Consider the following 26,116-nt stretch of genomic DNA (forward strand, 5'->3'; position numbering starts at 1 on the left):
AGTTCAGAGTTCAATTCCTACACCATCTGTAAAGTGTTTGTACAACCTCCCCGTGAACTAATGGGTTTCCTACAGGTGTTGTAGTTCCCTCTCACATTCCAAAGACGTACCCGTTACTAGATTAATCGGTCATTGTAAATTGTCCTCTGATTAAGCTAGGGTTAAATAATGGGTTGCTGCTGGGCAATATAGCTCTTTGGGCTACAAATGGCTGTTCCACACTATGTTGTTAAATGAAAAATAAAAATAAAATGATTTTGACACACTATTTTAAATGTCTCAGATAAAAGCAGCAATGGGTGCCTGCAATAACATTCCAGTCTGTAAACATAGCTTAGTAACCTATTGTTGGAGCAAGGTTTTGTGTTGATGCATAGCAAGTAAGCATGATTTATAACCAAATTCCTTAGTGGTATTCCAACATTAGGACTATCTTGTTATATTATACACTTTATTGCACTTGTTTTATTAATTGCAATACTGCTACTGAAATGGGAAAAGGCAGGATAAACTTGGCATCATTACTAATCTTCCAAAAGGGCTTGATAGCGAGTGCCAGTAATGTAAAAAAATAGAGAAGATTGCTGGAAGGAATAATGGCTAAACTCTAATATGTATAAGATAGAATAAGTCAAATGAGTCTAAGTGGGGCAAAGATTCAAGGTTGAGAAACTAACAGTGTCACTTCTCATTAGACCATACACTATATAATTGGGACGTGGTAAGATAAGAAACAAGAATATGAATTTCAGTCCTTGTAGCCAGTACCTTGTTCACTTAGGCCACTTGGTATCTTAACACTATTCACTCATCTTTGCCATATGTGCCTCAAAACCCATGAACATGATTCAATTTTGTGTTGGGGATTTAAGTTTAGGCTCCATCCTCATCCTTCAGGGAGAAAAGAATTGAATTTTTCAAGAAAGAATCCTTTGTATGAAAAAGTACCTTTTGATTGCTTCCCTAGTGGCTACTTGTCTTGTATAATTGATTTTTTTTCTATATCTCTTATCAAATACTCTTTATAGTGAAAGATCTCAATAAAACAATAAAACGTATTGCATGTCAACCTTGTCCTCTGTGCTTTGCATTTGTATGGTAGTATTTTAAAGCAAATGAATATATTGAAAGAGCAGTGACGATTATATTAAGGGGAAGCAAGCAACTATAACAAATTCTCACAAATAGCCATGTAGTAAATTATTCTTTAACATGTTTACACTTAGGCAATTTGAGTGTTTAGGCAATTTGAATGCAAGGTTGAAAGTTCATTATCAAGCCATAAGTTCTTTTAATTGTTTCTAAATTTACAAAAAGAACTCAATAAGTCCACCTGGAATTTTCTTTGGACATCCACTTAATAGGTCAGGCCAAACTGAAGTGCTGTTTTATTTCCACTTATGGAATGGTTTATGTAGAATTTGCATATACTCCCTGTGGGTGTGCTCCCCTTGCTTCAAGTATCTCTCACAACTGAAAAGTGTAGGGCATTTGGCCACTAAGTTGCCCCAGTGTGCATTCTGGAGGGGGTGGATAGTTGGCAGTTAGTGAGCATATGAGGGGAATAAAATGGGATTAGTGGAGTGCTGGTAGGAGCGAAGGACCCAAGAAGTGTAGAGTTGGTGTAAAAGGGGGTTTTGTGTTTGGCAGGGACATGGGCCAGTTTCTATGCAGTATGAATGCTTGATTCTCTGTGCTGGAAGGTTAAATGACCCTCTGGTGTAGGTAAATGGCAAAGAATTTCAGGGGAAACTGATGGGCACAAGGTAGAGAATAAGTTGCAAGGTTTCCAGGACTATAAGGAGAGCGGGGAAAGGATTGATGGAGTTGCTGTTCTGTGGATCAGCATGAATCTGATGAGTCAAATGCTTTCTGGCAATGTTGTAATAAAGAGGTGATGCTGAAAGTTCCTACCAATCTATTAGCATATCACAAAATTTTAAAAAAGTGTCATAAAACACACACTATCAAAACAGTTGAAATGGGTGGCGAGAAGAGAAGAATATGTGTGTGTAAAGCTTAAGATTCAGATCCAAAGGAAAAATGACTCAAATTGGTCACCATGTGATTGAAAAAAAACTGTGCAAGCTTTTCAACTTTTAATGTGCTTCATACTGATGCCAGAAAAACACATTCCAAGTAGCAAGCGCCTGAACAAGTCTCAGTGATGATAAATAAAAAGGCCAATGAAGTTACCCGTGACATGTGAGTTTGATTCACGTTGGTGCACCTTGTTTCAAATCCACTTAAAATTTGCATGTGTGAAGAGGCAGAACTGTTGAGGGGAGTTGCATCTTAAAATTGGCCTTAAACATTGTCTTAGTAGGTAAAAAGGTATATAGCTAATCATTGGTTTCCTGCTCAAACCTGTAACAGGAGCCATGTATCTGATTTCAATCTGTCTATAGTGTATTTTGTGTTGTGTGTTTATTAAGTGTACTCTGACATATAGGATGGGTCGTGGCAGAACCAAATGAGTATAGCTACATATTCGCACTTTCACTGAGTTCAGTTTAGTCTGGTTAGAGCCAGTTAGTGGGCTGGGGATGATATTTCTTGTGGACCACCAATGAAATTTCACATCACATGCCAGTGATAATAAAGCTGATTCTGATTCCAATACTGCTTGTTTGTTACCAGACTGATAATTTTGTTATATTGCTAGTTTTAACTTTGTTCATTTTTTTATGCTACAAGATTGTTCACCTTTGCAGCTTTCTTAATAAAGGGTTGAACATACTCTGTTGAACTTTGGAAATTTGTTATTGTGGTGAGAGCATCACACAGTATCATTACAATGCTTGGTCTCTGAGTGGTTCCTGTTTGTTTCCAAGTAACCCATTCTCCCTGCCTTCTCCCTGTAACCTTTGATGCCCTTACTAATCAAGAACCTATCAACCTCCAATTTAAATATATCTAATGACTTGGTCTCCACAGCCATCTATGGCAATAAGGTCCACAGATTCACCACCATCTGGCTAAAGAAAGAACTCCTTATCTGTGTTCTGAAGGAACATCCCTCTATTCTGAGGCTGTACCTTCTGGTCCTCGACTCTCCCACTATAGGAAACATCCTCTCCACATCCACTCTATCTAGGCCTTTCAATTTTCCCCAATTTCTTGTTGGATGCCATTACTTGAATGTGAAATATTTATAATGTTGAATAACAATAAAGAGCATTAGGAAAGAAACAGCATGTGGTAAAAATGTTTGCTATGTGGTTGTTCTAACTACTCTATAGGACAATTCATTTGGAGTAAAGCTCTTTTCTACACCATACTACCAGGTGCATCTACTGCGAAATGCTGGAGATGAAGTTACCATCACCGTTCAGTACCTCAGGGAAGCTCCTTCCTTCCTGAAGCTCCCACTAGGTAAGCAGAAAGAATCATAATTAAGTTTTTGGTTCTTTTCTCCTTTGATGATAATCGTCTTTCAGAGATGGGGGTGGGGTAGATTCTGTATCTCTTTGCCCCCCCCCACCCCCCAAAAAAAGGATGGCCAGTTCATTCAATACATTTAAGAAGGAGATAAAAGATCAAGGGATTTGGAATTAAAAGTAAGTGGAACAGAAGAGGAGTTGAGGCCATCACAGACAAGCCATGATCATATGATGTGGCAATTTGAGTGGCCGAGCTATGTTCTTGCATTCTTTGTATTATGTAACAAGGTAATAGAATCAGACACAAGTGTTGTGTCTTAGTTGTTTAGATGGAGACTTTAATAGACAAAGCACAGGAAGATATGCTCCTAAAGCAGGCAAATGGGATGAGTGTAAACAGTCAAACAGGTCTGCATAGACTTAGTGGGAAGAAGGGTCCAACTCTTTGTGGTACAACTCTTTGTGAAACACTTGGTGTTTCCTAACTGCAAAAAGAACGGAAATTATTATCTAACATAATACTGACATTTTGTCAGGATCATTTACTTTATAACTCCATGCTCTCTTCTTCCATTTCTGCCCAATGCCTTTCTTTGCAATCGCAGGTAACACATGCTTGGCCTCTTCCCTTGCCACAGACACAGGGATTAAAACATTCTTTCCAGGTGAAGCAGCAACTTACTTGCTCCTCTTCCAGTCTAGTGCTGTGTGTTCAGAATATGGCCACCAGTACACTGGAGAAATCAAATGCAATTTGGAAGAACATCCCTGAGCTCTTGTTAGCTACCACTTTAATTTTCCATCTTACTCCCACTTTGAATGATCTCCTGCCCAAAACAAGCTTGAGGAACAAAACCTTATCTTCTTTCTAGATGCTTTACAGCCTTCTGGATCCTTGTAGAGATATTAGCTTCATTGTTAGACACTATTAAAGTTCTAGAAGACTGGAGGATAACCAATGTTGATCCATTGTTCTGGAAAGGTCACAAGGATAGGCTAGGGAACTACAAGCCAGTGAGCCTGAGTTTGGTGGTGTGGAACTTACTCGAGGGAATTCTGAAGGACAAGATCCACCAACTACTAGGATAGTCAAAGCCAGATCATGAATTGTCATCATGATTTTGTGTGTCTCATATCTGAGGAATCTTTTGGAGTTTTTCAGTGAGATAATTGATGGTATAAATGAAGCTAGGCGAGTGGATATTGACTATGTAGACTTTAGTAAGGCCTTCGGCAAGTTCAATGTAACACAGTGATCTTTAAATTTCAGCTGGATGGAATTCAGGGGAAGCTGGTGAGGTGGATCCAGAATTTGTTCTAATAGGAAGCAGAAGGTGATAGTTGAAGTTCCATTTTCTGACTGGGTCAGTGTTGGGATCTCTGAAGAACAGTCAGGATGAGAAATATTTCTTCTGCCAGGCCGTTAGGCTTCTGAACTCCCCGCTGCATCATATTCGAAGTGTCACTGGTTAATCTGTTCTGTACCTTACATATTTAATATTAATGTACTTGTTATTTATGTGATTTGATATTTATTGTGTGTTGTGTGTATTACTGTGTTTTAGAGTCTGGTTTGAAGAAACATTGTCTCATTTCTATATACATTATACACATACATATAGTTAAATGACAATAAACTTGACTTGACGCTCTTGACTCTATAAGCACAATTTGTCCTCTTTTGCACATTGGATGTTTATCAGTCTTTGTTGTCTGTTTTTTGTGATTTCAATTGTATTCTTTGTTTTATGGTGACTGCAAGAAGATGAATCTCAAGCTTGTATATGGTAGGCATATTTTGATAATAAATTTGCACTTTCAACTTTGCAAAGTAAATAGTGTGATGAAGAAAGCATTTAACATGCAAGTCTTCGTCAGTTAGGGCATCACTAAGAGCATTTTGTTGCAGTTATATAAGCTGTGGTGAGGACACACTTGCAGCATTAGGTACAGCTTTGGTCACCCTGTTATAGGAAAAACATTGTTTAGCTGGAAAGGGTGCAGAAGAGATTTACAAGGATGCTCTGGATTAGAGGGCCTGAGTTATAGGGGAAGATTGGCTATAGGGATTCATTATAGGGAAAGACTGGATCTTTATTTTCTGGTGTGCATGAAAATGATAAGTGACCTCAACCTCAAAGAAAACTGAGAGGTAATTTCTTTATGTAGAGGGAGTTAAGTACCTGAAATGCTGCCAAATTAAGTGTTCAAGGTGAGTTCAATTACAGCATCAATAGGTACATGGAAGGGAGAGGCATAGAGGGTTATGGGCAAAACACAGGCAATTGGGATCAGCAAGGAGGATGCTGTGGTCAACGTGGACCAGTTGGCATGAAGGACCTGCTTCAGTGTTGTATTACACTGTGACACTAATGATAGCAATGATGTACAGAGGCATCCTTCAACATGTTGCAGAAGCTGATAGGATGGTTACGACGATATGTGGCAAACTTGACCTTAATATCTGCAGCAGAGAGTTCAAGAATCAGGAAGTGATATTACAGCTTTGTAGAACTCTGGTGAGGCCACAACTCGGATATTGTATTCCATTGTCATTGCGCTGTTATCAGAAAGTTATGGAGGCAGAAGCTCACAAGAATACTGCTTGGATTATGGGGTCTTGATATGAGGGGAGGTTGGAGAAACAAGGATTGATTTCTCTGGAGAAGTAGAAGCCAAGGAAAGACTTGATAGAGGTTTAGAAGATTATGAAAAACCTACATAGAGATGACAACCAGTACCTTATTCCTAGGGTTGAAATGTCTCATATTAGATGTGTGGAGCAGATTCCTTGCACAGAGAGTAGTGGGTACCATTACGAGCATATATATGATACTTCCATGTACAATGTACTGCTTGGAAAATTATGAACAAAATAAAAGAGATGGAGTGGTGGAGAGGTTTCTGAAGTCTCTAGAATAAAGACTGATAAAATTTATAAAAGGATAAGAATTTAACATAAAATTTCAAAGTACAAACGTTTGTAAATTGGTTATCTATGAACCCTTACTCTATACTAGGGTATATGAAACATATGATATACCATGTTGCCATATACATACTATCCTGAGATCATTTTCTTGCAGGCATTTACAATAAAAAGAAATACAACAGAATTTATTAAAAACTATATATAAACAGACAAAGACTGTCAATATGGTCAAGCAATTTAGAGACAAAATTGAAAAGGGTGGTGAACAGAGGAATGAAGGTGTCATATTTCAATGCATACAGTATAGAAAATACGGTAGATGATCTTGTGTCACAGTTAGAAATTGACACATATTCTTGCATTACGGTTGTAAATTGACACATATGACATTGTGCACATTAGAATTATGGTTGAAAATCACCAGTGTAACTCCACCATTTAAGAAAGGAGAGTGGCAAAAGACACAGAATTATAAGCCAATTATCCTGACTTCAGTGGTTGTTAAGATGTTCAGGTCTATTATTAAGGATGAGGTTTTGGGATACTTCCAAGCACGTGATAAAACGGGTTGAAATCAGCATGCCTCCCTTAAGGGAAAATCTTGCCTGACAAATCTGTTGGAAGTACAGGTAGTATAGACAAAGGAGAGTCAATAGATGTTGTTTACTTAGAGTTACACAAGATGAGGGGGCATAGTTTTAAGGTGCTTAGAAGTAGGTACAGAGGAGATGTCAGGGGTAAGTTTTTTACTCAGAGAGTGGTGAGTGCGTGGAATGGTCTGCCGGCAGCGGAGGTGGAGATGGAAACGCTAGGGTCTTTTAAGATACTCTTGGATAGGAGCTGAAAGAAATAGAGGGCTATGGGTAAGCCTAGGTAATTCTAAGGTAAGGACATGTTTGGCATAGCTTTGTGGGCCAAAGGGCCTGTATTGTGCTATAGGTTTTCTATGTTTCTACCTTTGACAAGATGCTGCACATGAAGCTGCTAAACAAGATAGGATTACAGGAAAGATACTATCATGGATATAAGATTGTCTGCTTTGGCAGAAGGCAAAGAGTGGGGCTTTTCGGGTTGCTGTCGCTGATTAGTAGAGCTCCACAGGGTCAGTGATGGGTTTGTAACTTTTCATGTTATAAGTTAATGATCTGACTGATGAAATTGATGAAGCAGAACGTCTGCAGAAGGACTTAGACAGATTAGGAGAATAGGTAAAAAAGTGGCAAGTGTAATACAGCACAGAGAAGTGTATTTTTCTGCAATTTGATAGAAGGTGTAAAGGTGAAATCCTTACTCCTTCTGCCAAACTATTTTTCTAAACAGGGAGCAAATTCAGATGTTAGATGTGCATGGGGATTTTGAAGTCCTAGTGCAGGAATCTCTAAAGTTTAACTTGTAAGTTGATTTGGTGGTAATGAATGCACTGTCAGCATTCATTTTGAGAAGGTTAGAATATAAAAGTAAAGATACGTTACTAAAGCTTTACAAAGCATTGGTCAGACCAAAGTAGAGAATTTTGAGCGGCTTTGGGCACCATATCTAAAGGAAGGATGAGTAACACATTGTAGAGGATCCAGAGGATGTATACAAGAATGACCTTAGGAATGAAAATGAGGACTGTTTGTTGGCTAGAGTTTCTTTGGAGTTTAGAAGAATGAGGAGAGATTTCATTTAAAATTACTAAATATTGAAAAGCCTGGATAGAGTAAACACGGAGTGGATTCTTTCAATAGAAGAAGATTCCAGAACCATAGGGCATAGCTTCAGCCTTAGAACAGGAGAATTTCTTTAGCAGGATGGTGCTGTATCTATGGAGTTCTATAAATAATCTAACCTGTTTCTGGCAAAGTAGACCATGATGTACTAAATAGCCTAGTCAGCGGCACTGCATTAATCTTTTAATAAGAATCAAAGTTGCAGGGACTGGGCTACAGCCACTGTCAAGGCTGAAAAGACCAGCGGCACTAAGCTCGATGCCTTACTATGCTGTAGATTTGGAAAAAGGAGGTAAGGATTTCCAGTGTTGCAAAGGAAAATGCAGTGAGATGTAATCTTACTTTTTGGCATATAGTTTCGGAGGAAAGGAATTTGAGGGTAACAAGAGAATGAAGCTGAAAAGAATGCTGATATTCAGGCAATGCTATGCAATGTCAATCAGAAAAACTGTGTTTTGAAGAGCATATTCTATTATCATATGCAGAATGGCTAAAGGGGTTTAAGTACGCTGAAAGTTTGATACATTAGGCACAATATGTCAGTTGGTCTTGGAGTAATTTCATGATCTGAAGCACTCCACACATAGCAAAGACCATCAGATATGAAGCAGCATTATATTTCATGCATTTCTACTGCTTTTATGGGATACAAATACGTTTTTTATGTGTGTACAGTGCTTAATGAAGGGTCTTGACCTGAAATGTCCACTGTTCTTTTCCCTCTGTAGATACTGCCTGATCTGCTGAATTCCTCCAGAATTTTGTATGTGTTTTTTATGTGTGGACAATGGCTTTGAAAGATAGCTGAAGAAAAAGAAATGCTGATTTTTTTAAGAGATGAAATGGATGGCTAAATGAAATTGGATATTTGGTTCATGAAATTGGATTTATGGTTTCCAGAAGTAAAACCCAAAATACATAGAGTCATAGAGCATGGAAAAAGGCTGTTCAGTCTAACCAGTCCATGCTGAACAAAATGCCTTAGTCCCGTTTTCCCATAAGACCATAAGGTATACGAGCAGAAGTAGGCCATTCAACCCATCGAGTCTGCTCCACCATTTAATCATGGGCTGATCCAATTCTTCCAGTCATCTCCACTCCTCTGTCTTCTCCCTATTCCCTTTGATGCCCTGGCTATTCAAGAACCTAAGTATCTCTGCCTTAAATGCATCCAATGATCTGGCCTCTACAGCTGCTTGTGGCAACAAATTCCACAGATTTATCACGCTCTGACTAAAGTAATTTTTCCGCATCTCTGTTCTAAATAATAGGCATCCGTTAGTCTCGTGAGTCCATGGATTTGCGCCATGGAAGGTTTCCAGGGTGCAGGCCTGGGCAGGGTTGTATGGGAGACCAGCAGTTTCCCAAATTGCAAGCCTTCCCCTCTCCACACCACCAATGTTGTTCAGGAGAAGGGCACTAGGACCCAAGCAGCTTGACAATGTGTTGTTCAAGTGCCTTGCTCAAGGACACAACACACTGCCTCAACTGAGGCTTGAACCAGTGACCTTCAGATCACTAGACCAATGCCTTATCCACTAGGCCATACACCAACACATTCTGTTCTAAATAGATGTCCTTCAATCTTGAAGTCATTCCATCTTGTCCTAGACTCCCCAACCATGGGAAATAACTTTGCCATATCTAATCCATTCAGGCCTTTTAACATTTGGAATGTTTCTATGAGATCCTCCCTCATTCTCCTCAACTCCAGGGAATACAGCCCAAGAGTTGCCATACGTTCCTCATACAGTAACACTTTCATTCCTGGAATCATTCTCGTGAATCTTCTCTGAACCCTCTCCAATGTCAGTATATCCTTTCTAAAATAAGGAGATGAAAAATGCACACAGTGCTCCAAGTGTGGTCTCACGAGTACCTTATAGAGCTTCAACATCGTATCCCTGCTCTTATATTCTATACCTCTAGAAATGAATGCCAACATTACATTTGCGTTCTTCACCACTGACTCAACCCGGAGTCTAACCTTTAGGTTATCTTGCACAGGGACTCCCGATTCCCTTTGCATCTCTGCATTTTGAATTCTCTCTGCATCTAAATAATAGTCTGCCCATTTATTTCTTCCACCAAAATGCATTACCATACATTTTCCAACATTGTATTTCATTTGCCACTTCTTTGCCCATTCCCCTAAACTATCTAAGTCTCTCTGCAGGATCTCTGTTTCCTCAACACTACCCGCTCCTCCACCTATCTTTGTATCATCAGCAAATTTAGCCACAAATCCATTAATCCCATCATCCAAATCATTGACATATATTGTAAAAAGCAGCGGTCCCAACACTGACCACTATGGAACTCCACAGGTAACCGTCAGCCAGCCAGAATAGGATCCCTTTATTCCCACTCTCTTTTTTCTGCCAATCAGCCAATGCTCCACCCATGCTAGTAACTTCCTTGTAATTCCATGTGCTCTTATCTTGCTAAGCAGCCTCATGTGTGGCACCTTCTCAAAGGCTTTCTGAAATCCAAGTACACCACATCTATTGCATCTCCATTGTCTACCCTGTGTCATGCAGGTGAGAAACTGCTAGAAAATTCAGCAGTCTAATGAACAAGGAGGTAATTAAAAGAGAGAGAGGACTCTGATTTGGTTTTGATAGCACTTTTAATTGTGACCTTCAGAGAGAGAGTACGGCGCCAGCTGAGACACGAGCTGGAAAGTCACCATGGTAACAGCTCAGAGCGGTTGAATTAATGGACGGCTGGAATTTCGAATGAATTATAAAAAGTTGAGGTTTTTGGTCTGATAATGGCAGAGGAGACACAACACGGGAGAATTGTGGAAGCTACCCGAGAAACCATTGGTGGAGTTTAAGACCACCACGAGGGTAGGGGCCACGGACCGATTAATTTTGACCCGTGATTACCAGTGTGGGTAAGAGCTTGCCTGTGGGGGTTTGCTGGTGGTGAACCCATGCCATGGGTTAGTAGACCATTCCCTAGAAGGGGCTCTGTCCATCTGTATCTGTGTGGGGTTCTCACGAAGTGACTCTAAAGACTTCGGAAGCAAGAACAACTAAAGCTGTCAACGTAAACATCAACTCAGTTAACTCTCTCTCTCTCCATCAATTCAACTCGACGCAACACAAAGTGAATTGAACTGCTTAAACTTACCTGACACCGTAAGACTGATATCTACCTCCGGGACTATTATCTTTGTATCCACACACACACATTTACGGAGATATATATATAATAGTTTATAATCTGTATCATATTATCCGGTTTAATGATATTAATTCGTAGTAGTAATAAATATAGTCTTAATTTATAGTAAGCCTGACTCCAGGTCTGTTCCATTTCTGCTGGTCCTTTTCAACTTGACGTAGGATTCGTGACACCTGCTTGTAATTTCCTCAAAAAATTGCAGCAGGTTAGTCAGGTAGGATTTTCCTTTCAGGAAACCATGCTGGCTTTGGCCTATCTTGTCATGTGCCTCCAAGTATTCTGTAATCTCATCCCTAACAATCGATTCTGATGTCAGGCTAACAGGTCTATAGTTTCCTTTCTGCTGCCTCCCACCCTTTTTAAATAGCAGAGTAACATTTGCAATTTTCCAGTTATCCAGTACAATGCCAGAATCTATCAATTCTTGGAAGATCATTGTTAATGCCTCCACAATCTCTCCAGCTACTTTCTTCAGAACCCCAGAGTACATTCCATCAGGTCCAGGAGATTTATCCATTCTCAGACCATTAAGCTTCTTGAGCACCTTTTCAGTTGTAATTTTTACTGCACATACTTCACCTCCCCAACACTCTTGAATGTCCTTTATACTGCAGATGTCTTCCACTGTGAAGACTGATGCAAAATACTCATTCAGTTCCTCTGCCATCTCTGCATCTCTCACTACAATATATTCCAGCATTATTATCTATTGGTCCTCTATCTGCCCTCAACTCTCTTTTGCCCATTATTTACTTAAAAAAGCTTTTAGTATCTTCTGTGATATTAGTCGCCAGCTTCTTTTCATATTTCATCTTGTCCTTCCTAATGACCTTCTTAGTTTCCTTCTGCAAGTTTTTAAAAGCTTCCCAATCCTCTACTTTCCCACTAGCTCTGGCTTCTTTGTATGCCCTCTCTTTTGCTTTTACTTCGGCTCTGACTTCACTTGTCAGCCACAGTAGTGTCCTTCTTCCATTCAAAAATTGCTTCTTATTTGGAATATATCTGTCTTGCATTTCACTCATTTTTTGCAGGAACTCCAGCCATTGCTGCTCTGCTGTCATTCCTGCTAGAGTCCCTTTCCAGTAAACTTTGGCCAGCTCCCCTCTCATTCCATTGTATTTTCCTTTATTCCACTGAAATACCGACATGTTGGAATTTAGTTTCTCCTTCTCAAATTTTAAAGTGAGCTCGATCATGTTGTGATCATTGTTCCCTAAGGGTTCCTCAACCCTAAGCTCTCTTATCACCCAATCCAGCACAGCCGATCCCTTAGTAGGCTCAATAACAAGCTGTTCTAAAAAGCCATCCCTTAGACATTCTACAAATTCTCTCTCTTGAGGTCCAGTACTGGTTTGGTTTTCAAAATCCACTTTCATATTAAAATCCCCAATGATTATCAAGACATCAAGCCCTTCTGACATGCCTTTTCTATCTCCTGCTGTAATTTGTAACCTACATCCTGGCTGTTGTTTGGAGGCCTGCCATTAGTGTCATTTACCCTTGACATTTCTTAACTCAATCCATAAAGACTACACCTTCCAATCCTCTGTCATTCCTTTCTAATGATTTAATATTATTTCTTATACACAGGGCCATACCACTCCCTTTGCCTAACAACCTAACTTTCCAATACACTATATATCCTTGGACGTTCAGCTCCCAATAGCAGCCATCCTTTAGCCAAGTTTCAGTAATGGCTACAATGTCATATTAACCAATCTGTAACTGAATTTCAAGATCTTCCATTTTAATTCTTATGCTGCGTGCATTCAGATATAACACTTTCAGTCTAGTATTTTTTGTTTTCTGTTGTAAATCATTACACTTGTATTCGGAGTGTTCTGTAGCTGTTCCCATTATGCCTCATCTCCTACCTGTCCTTTCTATTATCTCTGTTGCATGCTATCTTTGATTTATTTTTGTTTTCCACTTCCTCAACCATATCATTCCAGTTCCCATTCCCCTGCCACATTAGTTTAAACCCTCCCTAACAGCTCTAGTAAACTTGCCTGCTAGGATATTGGACCCCTTTGGGTTCAGGAGTAATCTGTCTGTTTTGTACAGGCCATACTTCCCTCAGAAGAGGCCCCAATGATACAGGAACACAAAGCTCTGCCCCTACACCATTCTCTCAGCCATGCATTAATATGCCTGATCATGCTATTCTTGCACTCATTGGCATGTGGCATAGGCAGCAATCCTGAAGTTACTACCCTAGAGGTCCTGTTTTTCAGCTTCCTACCCAACTCCCTGAATTCTCTCTTCAGGTCCTCCTCCCTTTTCCCCAAGTTGACCCAGCCCATAATCACTCCAGAACTTGTCTACTCACATTTCCATCCATGTCTTTTCAATGTTGTTGAAGTACCTGCCTCAACCATTTCCTCCAGCAGCTCATTCCATACATGGGTCACCCTGAAGGTTCCTATTAAAGATCTCCCCACTTGCCTTAAACTTAGGCCTTCTAATTCTTGATTCCACAACCCTGAGAAAAAGACCTTAAGCGCTGTCTATGACCCATATGGTTTTATGCACGTCTCTCAGACCATCCTTCATTCTCCAGTGAATAAGGTCATAGTCTTCTTAGCCTTTCTCCATAACTCAGTCCCTCAGGTTGCAACAATATGTTCATAAATCTTTTCTGTAATAGAAACCAATTTAATGACACAAGTGGCTCCAGTATTTTACAGTCCTCATAGGTACCCACCCTCCCACTCAATTGCAGAGTGCCTCTTTGGGATACAATATCAAATGTGTTGGCTGTAACATCTGTGCACAAAGAATGAGGGATGAAATGAAAATTCAGTGAGGTATTAACATTTTGAACACTTTTGTAAAATTTTGTTAATAGTTGTGTTGATTCTTTTGGATTTGTGTTTTAAAAGACGAGGAAGACAATAAAAATTCCTTTCATGAACTAACAATATTCATTTTTCTGATCAGATGATTAAAAAAAGGTGACTGTATTTGGAGTGTTCTGCAGCTGTTCCCATGACAGCTCTTCAATACTAAAACTGCTGTATTTCTCCCTTTATTTTCTAGGCTCACCAGGCCCATCCAGCGATCACAGCAGTGGAACATCCTCTCCCCTATTTGACAGTGGTCTACACTTAAATGGAACCTCTACAAATACAGTAAGTTCATCTGGTTATCTTTAAATCAGCAAACATTCCCAATGCTTATAAAATGCCATAAGACCTCGATGGGTCAAGCAACATCTTTGGAGGCAAAGGTCAATATCCTGATGTAGGTTCTTGAATTGAATCACCAATCAGCCTTTTGCCTCCACAGTTGCTGCTTGACCCATTATGTTCTTCCAGCAGTTTATTTTTTGTTTAGCATGCTATCATATGTGTGACCACTCCAGGAAGATTGGGTGTTTAAGAACCTATTTGGTTTTCCTCTAAGAGGCAGAAATGTTGTGCTGGAACTCTTATATATGTGAAGATTTACCAGTACACTTTTATACATATGCTGCCTTCAGTAGACCAATTAACTTAGTCATCTTCTCCAAAATATATCATCATTTTCTGCTTTCAGAAGATCCATAATCTTAACTCATTTCAGTTACAGAAAGAAACATAGAGGGAGGCAGTCCACCAAGTCTGAGCCAACCATTAAACACCCATATACACTCGAATTCTGAATCTCAGATGACATCGACCCCAAATTTACATGGGATCACAGGATAACTTAAGATAACATAACTCAACACAAACAGCACCCGAGGATAGTGAGGGATAAAATTGGTCCCATGGTAACTCAACACAGACAGCACCGGAGGATAGTGAGGGATAAAATTGGTCCCATGGTAACTCAACACAGACAGCACCCGAGGTCAGGACTGTTCTTGAATTTCTGACTCTGTGAGATGACTGTTTTATTAGCTGTGCCAATGTGCCAACTATAGGTGTAGAACATTATCCCACCCCACCTTCACCCACCAACTCTTGGATCATTTCCAATAGAGTTGCTTAACAGTTTAGCTGCTTTTCAATCATTTAAGAATCAATACAACATTTAATAGAAATCTAACACAAAGAAGGAGATTTTTTTTTTCAAAATTATTTCTAATTCATATAACCAGTAATCTCTAATATAGATATGTCAAAGAAACATAGAAACACAGAAAACCTACAGCACAATACAGGCCCTTAGGCCCACAAAGTTGTGCCAAACATGTCCGTACCTTAGAAATTGCTAGGCTTACATATCGCCCTCTATTTTTCTAAGCTCCATGTACTTATCCAAAAGTCTCTTAAAAGACCCTATCGTATCCGTCTCCACCATTGCTGGCAGCCCATTCCACGCACTCACCATTCTCGGAGTAAAATACTTACCCCTGACATCTCCTCTGTACCTAATTCCAAGCACCTTAAAACTGTGCCCTTTTATGTTAGCCATTTCAGGCCTGGGAAAAAGCCTTTGACTACCCACACGATCAATACATCTCATCACCTTATACACCTCTATCAGGTCACCTCTCATCCTCCGTCACTCCAAGGAGAAAAGGCCAAGTTCACTCAACCTGCTTTCATAAGACATGCTCCCCAATCCAGGCAACATCCTTGTAAATCTCCTCTGCACCCTTTCAATGGTTTCCATATCCTTCCTGTAGTGAGGCGACCAGAACTGAGTACAGTACTCCAAGTGGGGTCTGACCAGGATCCTATATAGCTGCAACATTACTTCTCGGCTCCTAAATTCAATTCCATGATTGATGAAAACCAATACCCCATACACCTTCTTAACCACAGAGTCAACCTGCACAGCTGCTCTGAGTGTCCTATGGACTCGAGCCCCAAGATCCCTCTGATCCTCCCCACTGCCAAGAGTCTTACCATTAATAGTATATTCTGCCATCATATTTGGCCTACCAAAATGAACCACCTCACACTTAGAAAAGTCTGATAAAATCCATTCTCAGTAACATGACAAGGTGTTGCTTTGTTAATAGGCCAAGTCTCTTCCCTCACTTCATCCTTTGTCTAAGCATATAGCTGAATCTTATTTTCCCTGACTTGTATGATATGAAGCTTGTTTTGCGGCAGCTGTACAGTGCATAGTAAAGAATAATGAGGTAGTGTTCAGGGTTCATGGGCCATTCAGAAATTTGATGGTGGAAGGGAACAAGCTGTTCCTAAATTGCTGCATGTGGGTCTTCAGGCTCCTGTACCTTTTTTCCGATGGTAGTAATGAGAAGAGAACATGCCATGGATGGTGAGGGTCTTTGGTGATTGATGCCACCGTCTTGATGGTGGGAATGCTTGTGCCCATGATGGAGTTGGTTGCATCTACAACCCTCTGCAGCCTCCAGCAAACCCATGTATTGGAGTCTCCATTCCAGGCTGTGATGCCACCAGTCAGAATTCTCTCCACTATGGACTCCAGTCAAATCAAAAGTGATGGTTTAATGCAGATCATACGCAAGGACATGATGGATTTGCTTTCATCTTCAAATGTAAGGTGAAATCTTTTAGCGTTCCTACACTTTGACTTGAAAGATTTTGAAAATGAAAAATGCAAACCCAGTGGTTTCTGATGTGGTCAAGTCCTCATTTGTGAAAAATTTCCTTTTTATGGTCTATAATTTTTCAGTGAAGTTAGCTAGATGTATTTTAGATAGATATACCTGGGAGTTCCATATTTAACTTAAAAGGCTGCAATAAAAACCCAATTATTAGGTACTTGAGCAATGTCAATGATGGAATAATAATGTTTTGCTTGTCAAAGGTGAAATGGGACAGATGGTAATGAAATGCCCCTGAAGTCACTTTGCAACCTACCCAAGTGTGACAATGACCCCAACCTTACAGTATTCCATCACTCATGCAACCAGAACCTGATGAATCCACTACAGGACATTTACTGTAAATCAGGGGTTTGCAATTCGGGGTCTCTGGACTCCTCAGTTAACAATAGGGGTCCATAGCATAAAAAAGATTGGGAGCCCCTGCCCTAAAGACAGGAGATCACCACCATTGCAGGCCCATTAATTTTAAGGTATGAAGGTTAGGAATTTTGAGCCAAAATCAAATGGCTGGAGAGAGTCAATGGATCAGGTAGCGTCTGTGGTGGGGAATGAACAGTTGATGCTTTCTTTCATCTGGACTACAGTTTCAAGATTAGGAATTTATGCACAGTCTCTGTACTGGACATGCATTCATGATGTGCTCTGTTTTGAAAATTTAGCCATGTTGAAGTCAAAGTTCAGATATAGAGTGCAATGCATAGATACATTTGATATAAGCTAACTGCTAGTCATCAACATTAACCCCAAACCCCCTACATTCTTGCCTTACTACTGGAAAGCATTTTCCACCTTTCTGACTTAGAATATCTTCATCACACTGTTGGAGAAGATGTCGGACAGAACAACTATTTTAGCTCACTTGGAGCTTCTAATGTAATAAGCAACATCCTAAAATGCTTTAGTGATGCATTATCATGCATAAAGAACACATATAGTGAGCTATGTATGAAGGTGGTCAAGGCAGCTGGCCTAAAGTTTTATTATTTTATTAAGGATTATTTTGAAAGAAGAGATAGAAAAGAAAATGAGCAGAGGTTTAATTTGAACATGAGAAAGTCTGCAGATGCTGGAGATCCAATGGAACACACAACAAATGCTGGAGGAACTCAGTAGTTCAAGAACCATCTATGGAAATGAATAAACATTCGATGATTCAGACTGAGACCCTTCTTCAGGACTGAAAAGGAAAGGAGAAGATACCAAAATAAAAAGGTAGGGGGAGGGGATGGAGGCTAGTTGGAAGGTGAAAGATGAAGCCAGGTTTGTGGAAAAAGTAAAGGGCTGGAGAAGAAGGAAATTAATAGGAGATGAGAGTGGATTATAGGAGAAAGATCATTTCTGGTTGATACTTACCCTTCCTACTTCCTTAAATGTCACCCTAGCCCCTCAAAGTGTGGCCAAAATTCATGTTTTGCGTTTTAGGCATCAGCATTTTTGTTGGTGACATGCAGAGAGTGACTGGAGAATCTAATCACTTGACATCTACCCAGAGCCACGTTCTTGGAACATTTTGGATTCTTTTGATGATAATAGATTTGCTATGCACTAGGACAAAGAAGAAAAGAAAAATGTCCATTTTCCTGGTAACATGCTGATATTAGAATTTGTATCTCTACCATAAATAGGAAACTATGCTATTGGCTGTTCTTATTTTAACCCTTGCATACTGTTCAGATTCTACACCTTCACAGTATGGTCTGGTTCAATTTTGACCCAGTCCAAGAATCCCCTCATAACAAGTGTCTATACCAAATTTGGAACCACAGATCTATTTAGAATGTATAAATACCCTGTCTGACATTAATAAATGGGTGATTAATCCTTAATTAATGCTTCGAAGATCTAAAATCCATTTCAATAGATATGGGTCAAATTTGACCCGGAACAACCTCAATGTACAAAAATTTGTAGCACCTATACAAAAGTATAAAATTTTTAAATGTTTTCGTTTTTGCGCATTTTGGATCACTTTAGGAAAAGTCATCAAATTTCAGCTTTAAAAATGGCATTTAGGGTGTTTTTGCTGCTGTCAAATGTCAAAATGGTCAAATTTGACCCGAACAGTACATAAGAGTTAAAATGTATCGATCCGCGCATCATATGTTTTGTTTCGATGTGGATTTAATGAACAGTTTCATTTAGCGTGCAACTGTTTTCAATGATTGAAATGCTCATGAACTTCCCAATTCCAGCTTCCAGCTATAAGGCCTTTAATAAGCATCCTTCAGTAGCTTTGCAGTGGAGTTTGCAAAAGTAGAAGCAAATTTGCTTGCAGAAAAATTAGTGATGTTTCTTCTTTTCATTTTTTGTTTTATATGCATGTAATGAAAATTAAATTAAATGTGTTCTAATCTAATTCAGCTCAGGGTATTCACATGTGCATTCACAAACAAAGGAAACACTGTACACATGTTAAAGACCACAAGAAAACATTACTAGAACTTGCATAAATGAAATACAGAAAGAAAAACTCATGTCCACACTGAAGTAGTAGAAGTAGAGAAATCAAAATTATACTTCTCATCTACTAAACAAGCTGACCTCTGCAATGGCAGAGGAGAGCGACAGGTCCAGCAATCTTTTATGCAGTCCTTTATTTTCTCTCCAACCCGACTCAACATACTCTGACTCTGTTAATGTACTTGCCACTGTCTTCACAGCACTAGCACTGGTTGTGACCGAGCCTAAAGCAAAAATCTCCCCAGCACTAAGAAACTGCCCCTTTTTATACCCTTTATGATTATTTCAAAGAATAGCATAATTATCACCCCACTATTTTTTCCATCACTTGGTGCTACCAACTGCACATCTTACGATCTTCAGCCCAGACAAGTAAATTAGGAAAACAGAGACCTCAGGTCTGTAAGGAGGAAAAACATTATTCATTACCTAATCTCCAAACTATCACAACATCCCAAAGCTGACACCATTTTGTCCATTTTATTTTAGCATGTATCAAGGAGGAATCACAATTAACTTTTTCCTTGCAATATGTGCTGCTTGGGAGGTTAATTCAAGTTACCTTCCCACTGAGAACAAGCATGGCAGAAGCCTGCACAAAATCTGGATCAAACTGTTCTGGTTCAGCAGTCTTTTTCTGCCAATGTCAATAGCTTGTGAGTGCACAACAAAAATGTTATTAAGGTGCAGAAATGAGATTTGTTAAGAGCAAGGTTAAGCTGCATGATCAAGGAACTTTTGCTTCTGTACTGATATTTTGGTCATGCCCTTCAAGAGATTTTTAATCACAAGCACAGGATAAATTGAATATCACAGCATTTACCCACTGCAGCTGCTGGAACGTAGGACTGCAGGTGCTGGAGATCTGGATTAACACCAAAGAGGCTGGAGCAACTCAACAAGTCAGTCAGCATCTGTGAAGGGAAATGAACAGTTGAGTGTTTGGGTCAGGAACCTTCATCTGGACTGGATAGACTGGAAAGAAAGGGAGAGATAGCTATTAAATAAAGATGGCAGAAAAAGCTGGATCAAGAGCTGGCTGGTGGGAGGGGAGGGTAATTTGCAGATGAGAGAAGGAGGATAGTGTAAATGATGTCATAAGCTGGAAGGTGATAGATGGAAGTGACACAGGGCTGAATCTGATGGAATATGAGAGGGAGACTAGCGGAGCATAGAATAACGGGAGGGAGGAGGAAAGGAAACTCGTGAGAGAAGTGAAAAGATGATGGGCAATTGAAAAGTTTCAGGTGGCTGAGAGAAAAAGATCTATTCAGCCCACCTTCAATTACACCAACAACCATTTGATATGACAGTACAATAAATTCATTAACTGTTCTGCTAACATGATGCAAGGAACAGTCACTGGTGAACAGCTTGAATCCAAAGTCGAGTGTTTTTTTTTGTCATTTGTAATTTAAAACATGTTGATGAATATAAGTTACATCTTAAAGAAGAATCCAATATTCCCACTAGAATCTATATTTCAACATTTCGATTATTTGCTCTCCTAATGTAGTTTTAATTTCCGATTTTATTTCTGGTATAGTGTTCTCAGAGAAGTGGTTTGAAACTCAAAACTGGCTACAGAATTAATATGCTCAGTTCTCCTTTGGAAGATGACCTTGGATGGTGTCCAGATGCAGGATCTTGTTGCAAAGCATCGATAGTTCCTATCCCCTCTGTGAAGTTGCTCAGACCACTGAATTCCTACACCAATTTGTTTGTTGTCCAGTGGAATGGCCTTTGTATGCACACCACTGAATGTTGTCAGCATGTAGATGGTAGGCAAATCATTATAATGAGCAATGGGCAACATAACCACCAGTGCCGCCAGTTCTGAATGCAACAGGACAATCTAATATGCTTGTTAAGGCTACTTAAAAGGATCAGCAATAATATACAGGTTAACTCTAGATAATATCTACTGGTAGCTTTTAACTGCGAGGGAAGGCATTGCCGAGGCTTTCCTACTTTTGTGTGATGTTTCAATGCTTCTTCATCTGGCAAGTTGGCAGTCATTCTTAATGATTTGAAATTTTCCAACTTGTGATTGGCTTTCCTGTTGAGACTGAGTGAGAGTGCAAGAGTGAATCAGAATGAGAATCAGAATTATTGTGACGTGAAAATTGCAGAGCATACAAGGCATCTGAAAAAGCAGGAGGTAGAAAGGGATCATTGTTTTCAATAGGAGGCTATGTCCTGCAATGGACTTTAAGGAAAGATGAAATATTAGCTTTATTTGTCATATGTACTTTACATAAACACATTGAAAAACACAGTGAAATGCATGGACTGTGCAAAATAAATCAACAAGGAATATGCTGGGCAGCCTGCAAGAGTCGCCACTCTTCCAGCATCAGTGTAGCACATCACAAGCATGAGAAAATCTGAAGATGCTGGAAAATAAAGCAACACTCACAAAATGCTAGATGAACTCAGCAGGCCAGGTAACATCTGTGGATGTTAAGATGTTTTGAGCTGAGACCCTTCATCAGTCCTGGGAGTCCAGGGAGAATGTACAAGCTCCTTACAGACAATGGCAGGTATCAAAACCCAATCCTACAACTGCCACTGTAACACAATGTTCTAACCACTAGGCCAGCTGCCCCCAAGTACTGTGGGTTAATTTACATGATCTCAACCTTGGTGACAAAGTTTTTGCTTCACTAAGAAAGTTATGTTTATATCTAAATCCATTGCACTCACAATTCCAAAGCAAGGTAGGAATTGGGTTTCCTGTCAATATCAAGTGTGACCTTCTTGTCATGGATTTTTTTCAATGTTGCTGAAGATATATGCAAAATCACACAAGCTGTTTTACAAAAGTCTTCATGAAAAGAGAGCTGACTTCATCTCCTTCCTTCTTGGACATAAAGCAAAGGGTTTGCTTTAAATGCATGATATCTGACTGCATCACGTCACCAAGTTAACATAAGGTGCCAACATGTATTAAATATGTACCTGGGGTTAGATCAAGGTCTTGAGGATGAGGGACCATTATCGTTCCTGCATCCTACAGCAAATCTCTGACACTTGCATTTCACCACCACTGGGAAACAAAGATTATCTATTCATACATTACTCAAAACAGAGTTGGAAGCCATACAATGAGAGAAATATTGTGCCGTGTAACATAAATCACAATTTCAATGCCCTTAAGTAATGCCAAGACAAGGCTGAAGATATTCTGTAATATTGAGTGAGGCTTAAATTGCAGCATATGCCATACCTTGGCCATTATGAGGGATTAGTTTTGCCACCAGCTCCCTGGTGAAAACTGAAGAGCAGGTGAAGGAATGGAAGAACAGGAAAAGAAAAGGAATCTTTTAGATCTACACTTGGAAGTAGTTAAAGAGCTGTATGAGTAATCTCGGTCACTGCTCCTCAAATACTAGCTGGCGAGACACTGTTAGGGAAATTAACTTGCTAAGGAAATTCAATTAAAGTTGATCACAAGTAAATTGGACACAGACTTCAAAGTGGCTATTCATAAATAAGGGAAGAGTGGTTCACTAATAGTGTGGTTGCTAGTCTTTCAAAAAGCAATAGACATTGCTTTTTATACATGCTCACAGAAAGCAGATTGCAGCAGCCAAAGTTTAAAAAAAATCAATCCTGTGTAACTTATCACATTCCACAAAATGTTAGAGAGAGCCTGTCTGTCCCACAGTTTGTTATTTCTACAAGTCACAGAGATAGGTTATTATCCATCCTCAAAGCTCTGATAGATTATTGAAAGTATATTAAGACCCCAAGGACAAATGATGAATCTTTATTTATGATATTACAGGAAGCTCATTAAGTCCTTAAATCCTTTAAGTTCATTAAAGAGCAAGGGTACAATTTCTTTTCACATGTTGTACCTGACATGTGAAGGAAAACCAGGACACCCCTTAATGGTCAGACTTGACAGCCCACAGAGCCCGCCACACAAGTTATCTTGTTTACACTGCTGTGTTATGCACTAATGTTTGGAGGCTAGCACCAAATACATGGTTTGTTAATTAAAGAAAGGTGCAGGGCATTAGTAACCCTAATATTTTAACCCATAATTCAGAATTTTCTTCCACACTCACACACAATCCTTGCTTCATTGTCCTCTTTTGACAACATGAAGTAAAATTGACTAGAAAATGCAGATTCCAATTCAAAACTATCCATTACATGATCACACATTACATTTAATTTTTTTTTCACTTTCCTTGTGTTTTGCATCTTCTTTGCTTTTATGTTTCTCCACTGGTTGGTGGAAAGGTGCTCAATCTTAAAGAGGGACATTCCTTTAGAACAGAGATGAGGAGGAGTTTCTTTAGACGAGGGGTTCCCAACCTTTTTTATACCATGGACCCCATACCATTAACTGAGGGCTCCGTGAAACCCAGATTGGGAACCCCTGCTTCAGAGGGTGGTGAATCAGTGGAATTCATTCCCACAGACACTTGTGAAGGCCAAGTCTTTGGATATATTTGAAGTAGAGGTTGATAGGTTCTTGATTAGAAAGGGCATCAGAAGTTAAGAAGATAAAGCAGGAGAATGAGGTTAAGAGGGATAAATCAGTCATGATCAAATGGTGTAGCAGACTTGATAGGCTGAGTGGCCTAATTCTGCTGCTATGTCTTATGATCTTATAAAGCAAGACATAGTAGAGGTCAAGTCCCCGCAGGTAACAAAAATTGAGAGGGATGCTTCGTGACCCTTCTTGACTGACAGAGTCAAAGGGTTTTGTGAAATCACATATGAAGGTTGAAGTTGCTCCCTGCATTTCTCGTTCAGTGAAGCCCAAGCCCACTATACTTTGACATAGACACAATCCACATGTTAATTTGGGAATGCCGCTCAGCAGCTTTCTGTGTGCCGAGCTCACAGATATCCTACAGCAATGTCCACAACTTCTGCTCCAATCGCATGAAGGGTGTTTGGACCTAACACCCTGCTGCATCATGGTCTTTATGTCATGCCTGATGATGCTGAGTGGAATTCAATTTTTCTGTGGCAGCTAATAGAAAGAACATCCCTCCCACCCTATTGTGTAATGTCAGAGTCCAGGAGCCATTGGCCTTATCAGTCACTAAGTCCCAGTGGTCCTCTCGAAAAAACAATGACTCATGTTCTATGGAATTGGATAGAGAAATGAAAAGCAGAAAAAAAAATAAATGCTAATCAAGGTAGCTGTGGATGAGCTTGGATCATAGTCTTGAGAAGTTTGACCCCAGGAGTACTTCCTCAGACTGCCCCAAATCAGCGTGGGCTACAGCAGTTGGACTGAGTGGTTAAGTCACGCACACAAAATGCTAAAGGATTTCAGACGGCCAGGCAATATCTATGGAAAAGAGTAACCAGTCAATGTCTCGGACCAAGACCCTTCATATGACTGGAAAAGAAGATGAATCAGAGTAAGAAAGTTACTGGCTAAGTTGTTGGCACTCAACAACAGAGGCATCAGTGAAATGAGATGGGGCACATCAGTGCACTTCATCCAGAGAGAAGAATACCTGATCTGTTGGAGAAAAGTCAACTAAACTGTTATCCAGATCAATAGCTCCAACTTTTAATTTAAAGTTTAAAAGAATGTTTCATCACTAGAAGTAACCTTTTTGGGTTGGCTGTAAGTAAATGCTAGCTGGTTCACAGTCTCTTAAGCAAGCTAGATTCAGGGGCATGTAACATAGGGATCATTCTTTAGAAAGCTAATCCTGCTGCAGAATTGAGCTCACAGATATCCTGCCATAAGAAAATGCAGCAATGTCCACAATTCTGCTCCAATCGCATGAAGGGTGTTTGGACCTAACGCCCTGCTGCATCATGGTCTTTATGTCATGCCTGATGATGCTGAGTGGAATTTAATGTTATTGGAATCTTTTATATTTTGTAGTCAAGTGTCAATGCTGTTCTAGAATTACTTATACTGAAATAAAATTACTGTGTTAATAATTTATGCCATGTCTTATTTCTGTGCAGTGGGAATCAGAAGAAGCTATAAAATCCTCCATTAATCAATGAGTGAAGTTTTCTATGTTAGCATTACTTAACAATAATGAGAATGTCAAATGAGCTAAGTTTTATGAAGGGAAGTTTAATCGCTTAAATAGTGACTAATATAGAGCACTGGAATACATCAGAAAAACAGTTTAAAGAGAGAAAAATCTCAGGCCTTTAAGATGATAAAGGGCCTACAACATAGAAGCAGATAGGCTCTATAACATTACTCATGAGCACAGAACACAAAGAAAATAGATATGAAGTTATCAAATCTTATGTAAGATTGTGGATGAAAAGCATGTTTCCATTCCGAGTAGTGGAACAGCACACATAATATAATATTGATTAGCTCCTTCAATAAAATTATGGATAATTATTTGGTTGGAATTGAAGATTAATGGTGGAGGTAATCAATGGAAACTCATATCTGATTATTGCTCAGAACAAAAGGTCTTCACCTATGGAGAGTAGTAAGTCAGCCTTCAATATTAGAGATCACTTAATGGGTGCAGGGCAGTTAAGGTCTAAACCTTCCTTTATTAGTTTGAAAACTAAAATACAGCTCAGTTCAGAAGCAGTGCAAGGAAGCCAAAGGAACACTCAAAGTTAAAATTAAAGATTAAATGGAGATAGCAAATATTAGTTAGAGCTTGGATTAATGGGATAAATGGTTCCTCCAGACCAGGGAATCAGAACAAAAGGATGAGCAACGAATGAGCAGATGCAGTAACAAATGTCACTATGATGAAGAGTTTTGAGTTTATTTCCGGAGATCAAAATTGTTGGGCACAACAGCAGGAAAGCAAACAAGAAAGAAGGAATGAAAAGAAGTGATTCCACTTTAGATTGCACTTTCTGGTATAGTACATTTGTTTCTATACGTTTGTAGTTGCAAAGCTCAAGTGTGACTCAGCCAGTACCTGTTCAC

The 26,116-nt window shown here is 39.5% G+C and overlaps 1 protein-coding gene across 1 annotated transcript in view; it reads left to right on the top strand.

Annotated features, from left to right (window-relative positions):
• The window catches only part of sntg2 (syntrophin, gamma 2), a 290,541-nt gene that overhangs the window by 130,341 nt on the left and 134,084 nt on the right, over nt 1-26,116 (top strand). The window contains exons 8-9 of the mRNA XM_073055362.1: nt 3,288-3,375; nt 14,259-14,350. Coding sequence (XP_072911463.1) covers nt 3,288-3,375; nt 14,259-14,350 — 180 coding nt within the window. The remainder of the gene's footprint in view (nt 1-3,287; nt 3,376-14,258; nt 14,351-26,116) is intronic.

Source organism: Hemitrygon akajei, chromosome 9, assembly GCF_048418815.1.
Source record: "Hemitrygon akajei chromosome 9, sHemAka1.3, whole genome shotgun sequence".
NCBI lineage: Eukaryota > Metazoa > Chordata > Chondrichthyes > Myliobatiformes > Dasyatidae > Hemitrygon > Hemitrygon akajei.